Source organism: Monoraphidium neglectum, assembly GCF_000611645.1.
Source record: "Monoraphidium neglectum strain SAG 48.87 unplaced genomic scaffold scaffold06021, whole genome shotgun sequence".
Taxonomy (NCBI): Eukaryota; Viridiplantae; Chlorophyta; class Chlorophyceae; order Sphaeropleales; family Selenastraceae; genus Monoraphidium; species Monoraphidium neglectum.
The window spans coordinates 1-2,588 of record NW_014007612.1 but is presented as its reverse complement, the minus strand read 5'-3'; the positions used below and the strand labels follow the sequence as shown (position 1 = coordinate 2,588).

Here is a 2,588-nt window from a genome sequence, read left to right as displayed (position 1 = left end):
CGCCTCGTCCCCGCGTCGCCCGGCGCGGCGCTGCGCGCCGCCGCGGGCGCGCGGCCGCTGCCTCGGCGGCCGAGCAGGGTGTTTCTTGCCCCTGAGGACGGCAGCGGGGAGGCTCGGCTGTACGTGGCTGTCCCCAAGACGCCGCAGCCGCGGGCGGCGGCCGCTGGCGAGGGCTGGCCCGCGTCCCCGGAGCGCGGCCGCCGCCCGCCCTCTCGGCGCGCGGCCGCTGCCGCGCCACCCGTGTTTGCTCTGTCGCGCGCCGCGTCGCTGGCGGCGGGCGGCGCAGAGGAGCAGTGGTGCGCCTCGGCCGCGCCGTCGCCGCCGCCGCCCAGCGACGCCATCCCCAAGCTCGTGGAGGCGGCGGCGGCGGCGCCAAATGAGCGCAAGCACCTTGAAGCGTCCGGCTTCGAGGATCCTGCGGCCAGCGGAAGCGCCAGAACGGCCTCGGCAGCCGAACCCACGCCCCCCATGGCGCCCTTTTCGGTGCTCCCAAGCAACCCCTTCGCCGCCGCGGCGGGCGCCCCCTTTACCGACGCGGACGCCGCCGGCGACGCCGCCGCCGACGGCGACGCAGAGAGCAGCGCCAGCGAGGACTGGTGGTGCGGCGACCCCTCGGGCGTCTTGGTGCGGGAGGTGATGTCACCGCCCCCGCCGCGCGTCGCGCCCGATGCGGACGCGTCGGCCGTCCGCGCGCTGCTGACGCGCGGCCGCGCGCCGCTGCTGCTCGTCGATCTTGGGCCCGACGTGCCGCCGGGCGTGATAGAGGAGCGGGACCTGTTTAAAATTCCCGCGATCAAGCGGCGGCTGAGCGGCGGTCAGGCGGGCGGTGCCGGAGGCGGCGGCGGCAACGGGGCGCCCCGGCGCCCGCGGGTGACGGCGGGCGACATCATGCGGCCGGCCGCGGTGGTCGTGGACGCGGGGGACGAGGTGGAGGCGGCGGCGATGGCGCTGCAGTCCGCGGACTGCCGGCGCGCGGTGGTGCGGGACGGCGGCGCGGCGCGGGGCGGCGGGGAGGAGTGGGTGGGGACGATAACGGACGTCGCGATTTACAGGTGAGCGTGCGTCTTGTCAGATCACAAGACGGCTTTTGCCGGTGTGTCGCGCATGCCTTGTTGTGAGGGTGTGATAAAGACACCTCAGCGTGGGCCAAAGCAAGCAGAGGGACCGTAGGGCCGGCTGGGCCACGCCTCGCGTCGCCTCGCAGTCAGCGCGGGCGGGGCAGCGGGAGGGCTTGGCGCAGCGCAAGGGCCCGGCTGCCGCCAGCTTGCAGGTCGGGGCGCGCCCACGCCCGCGTCGTCTCTCCTCATCCAATGCGGCCCCGTCCTACGGCCCTGACGTCCCGCGCTGCTCATCCCCAGGTGCATGGGGTTCCCGGATGACATCAGCGACGACGACGCCAGCCGCGGCAGCTGCGGGGAAGCTTCCCGCGCCCCGTCGTCCGCCGCCGGCGCCGGCGCGGCGGGCGGCAGCATCATCAGCGGCGGGAGCGGCGACGGCGGCGGCAGCGGCGGCAGCGGCGTGGCGCGCAGTGGGACGAGCACGGCGTCTTCTGATTCCCTTTGGGGCGACGCGCCTGACGCCCTCGCGCGCTGCAAGACGGCGGCGGCGCTGTGGGAGCTGGACCATCACGAGATCCAGATTGTCAGGAAGATTGGGGAGGGCAGCTTTGGGGAGGTGCTGCTGGCCAGCTTCCGCGGCACCAAGGTGGGGGTGGTTCGGGCGGTTGGCGGCCGGCGGTTGGCGGTTGGCGGTTGGCGGTTGATGGTTGCAGGCCAAGGGTTTGGACAGGGGCTGCGGCGGCGGGTCGGCAGGGGACGGTCTGCGGAGGGAGCGCCACGCTCGCAGCCGCGCTTGGGCATGCGGCGTGCGGCTGGGCCGGGCGAGGGTTTAGGGGTCTTGCCCCTGCGCTGGCCGCAGGCGCATCACTCGGCGCAGATCGGATCCGCCTCCTCAGGGGACCCTCAACTCTCCGCCTGGCAGCCGGCCGGCCTGCGTCTGCAGCCCTCCCCCTCCCCCGCTCCGAAACACTCATGCCCAACCCTCCTACCTCCCGGACCCCAGACCCCTCCTCCTCCACAACCCCAAAGTCCAACGCCTTTCCTGGAAACCACCCACCAAAACACCCCCACAGGTCGCCGTGAAGCGCCTGCATGCCCTCGACCGCGAAGCCGCCCCCACCTCCTCAGCCGCGGCCGCGGCCGGCGGCGCCGCCAGCCGCGCCGCCTTCCAGCAGTTCTTCGACCGCGAAATCGCAATCCTGGCCTCCATCCGCCACCCCAACGTGGTCAACTTCATCGGCGCCTGCCACCGCGCCCCCGCCCCCTGCCTGGTCACCGAGTACTGCGCGCGCGGCCCGCTCGACGCGCTGCTGCACGGGCCGGGGGGCGCGGGGCTCTCGCTGGCGCGGCGCGTGGAGTTCGCGATCGACGTCGCGCGCGGCATGGCATGCCTGCACGCGCAGCAGCCGCCGGTGGTGCACCGGGACCTGAAAACGGCCAACCTGTTGGTTTCTGCGCGGTGGGAAGTGAAGGTGGCGGACTTCGGTCTGTCGCGCATCAAGGACGCGACGCACGTGAGCGGCGGGAGGC

The 2,588-nt window shown here is 74.3% G+C and overlaps 1 protein-coding gene across 1 annotated transcript; it reads left to right on the top strand.

Annotated features, from left to right (window-relative positions):
* Positions 1 to 468: 468 nt before the first annotated feature.
* On the top strand, positions 469 to 2,528 carry MNEG_16129 (hypothetical protein; the record flags this gene model as incomplete). The annotated part of the gene is made up of 4 exons (XM_014035400.1): positions 469 to 1,052; positions 1,359 to 1,704; positions 2,132 to 2,428; positions 2,526 to 2,528. The coding sequence occupies 4 exons, from the start codon at positions 469 to 471 to the stop codon at positions 2,526 to 2,528; spliced, it is 1,230 nt and encodes a 409-aa protein (XP_013890854.1).
* Between the last annotated feature and the right edge of the window lie 60 nt (positions 2,529 to 2,588).